Raw genomic sequence first — 1,128 nt, 5'->3', positions numbered from 1 at the left:
CTGCCGCAGCTGCAGCAGCAGCAGCAGCTGCTGCTGCTGCTGCTGCAGCTACTGGAGACAATATGGACCTTCTGCAGCCACCAAGCCAACGCCGGTGCTGCTGCAGGCGGAGCTGCAGCAGCAGGAACAGGAGCAGCAAACACACACAGAGCAGCAGGCCCCATTTGGGCGGGTACTGCAGCAGCAGCAGCAGCGGTAATTGGACGCACAAGTGCAGCAACGGCAGCAGAAAGTAGCAGCAGCAGAATGCAGCAGAAGCAGCAACAACAAGCCGCAGCAGCGGCAGAAAGCAGCAGCAGCAGCAAAACAAAGCAGCAGCAGAAAGCAGCAGCGTCCCCTGTACGTACTTCCGTTGCCGCTGCTGCACCGCTCCAATGCGCTGTCTTTGGCAGCAACTGCTGCATTGTTTGCTGCTGCTGCTGCTGCTGCTTCTGCTGCTGCGGTTGGAGTGAAGCATGCGAATTGGTCGTCTGGTACCCCAAATGCAGCAGCAAGCAGTTCCGTGGCTTGCTGCTGCTGCTGCTGCTGCTGCTCTGCCTCCGCTCCTGCTGCTGCAGCTGCAGCTACAGCATGCAGATCTGCAGAGCCAGCAGCAGCAGCTTTGCTTGCTGCTGTGGACAAGAGCCGCAGCTGCGTAAGGGACAGCAGCAGCTGCTGCGCCTCTTCTTTTGCTGCTGCTGCTGCTGCTACATGCAGCATCCGCTCTGCTGCGAGTAACTGCTGGTCTCTCTGCTGCTGCGGCGGCTCCTGCTGCAGCAGCAACTCTTCCTGCAGCTGCTGCTGCTGCTGCTGCACCTCCTGCTGCTGCTTCCCAGAAGTTCCCTCAGCATCTACAGACAGCGAGCCCCTTGTGCTGCTGCTGTTGCTCCAGGCAGCAGCAGCGCCAGCAGCAAAACAGCCGGGCCCTCCATCTGCAGCAGCGGCAGCATCAGCAGCACCAGGAGACGACGGCTGCAAGGTCTTCGTCTGTCCTGCTGATGCCCGCTGCTGCTGCTGCTGCTGCTGCAGCTGCTGCAGCAGCAAAGCTGCTGTTTTGAGCTTGCTTGCTGCTACGTCTAGCTGCGGCACTACCCGGAGCTGCAGCTGTGCTGCTGCGTCGTTCCACTGCTGCTGCTGCTGCTCTGCTGC

At 60.9% G+C, this 1,128-nt stretch overlaps 1 protein-coding gene across 1 annotated transcript in view; it reads right to left on the bottom strand.

Annotated features, from left to right (window-relative positions):
- ETH_00041065 (uncharacterized protein) overlaps window positions 1-1,128 on the bottom strand; it is a gene marked incomplete at both ends in the record, with an annotated part of 3,777 nt that overhangs the window by 1,131 nt on the left and 1,518 nt on the right. The window contains 2 exons of the mRNA XM_013374848.1: window positions 69-112; window positions 348-1,128. Of these exons, the coding sequence (XP_013230302.1) occupies window positions 69-112; window positions 348-1,128 (825 nt within the window). The remainder of the gene's footprint in view (window positions 1-68; window positions 113-347) is intronic.

Source organism: Eimeria tenella, genomic scaffold (assembly GCF_000499545.2).
Source record: "Eimeria tenella Houghton genomic scaffold, Eth_scaff2303, whole genome shotgun sequence".
Lineage (NCBI taxonomy): Eukaryota > Apicomplexa > Conoidasida > Eucoccidiorida > Eimeriidae > Eimeria > Eimeria tenella.
Note: the sequence above shows the minus strand (reverse complement) of the source record. Positions and strands in the feature narration are given on the sequence as shown.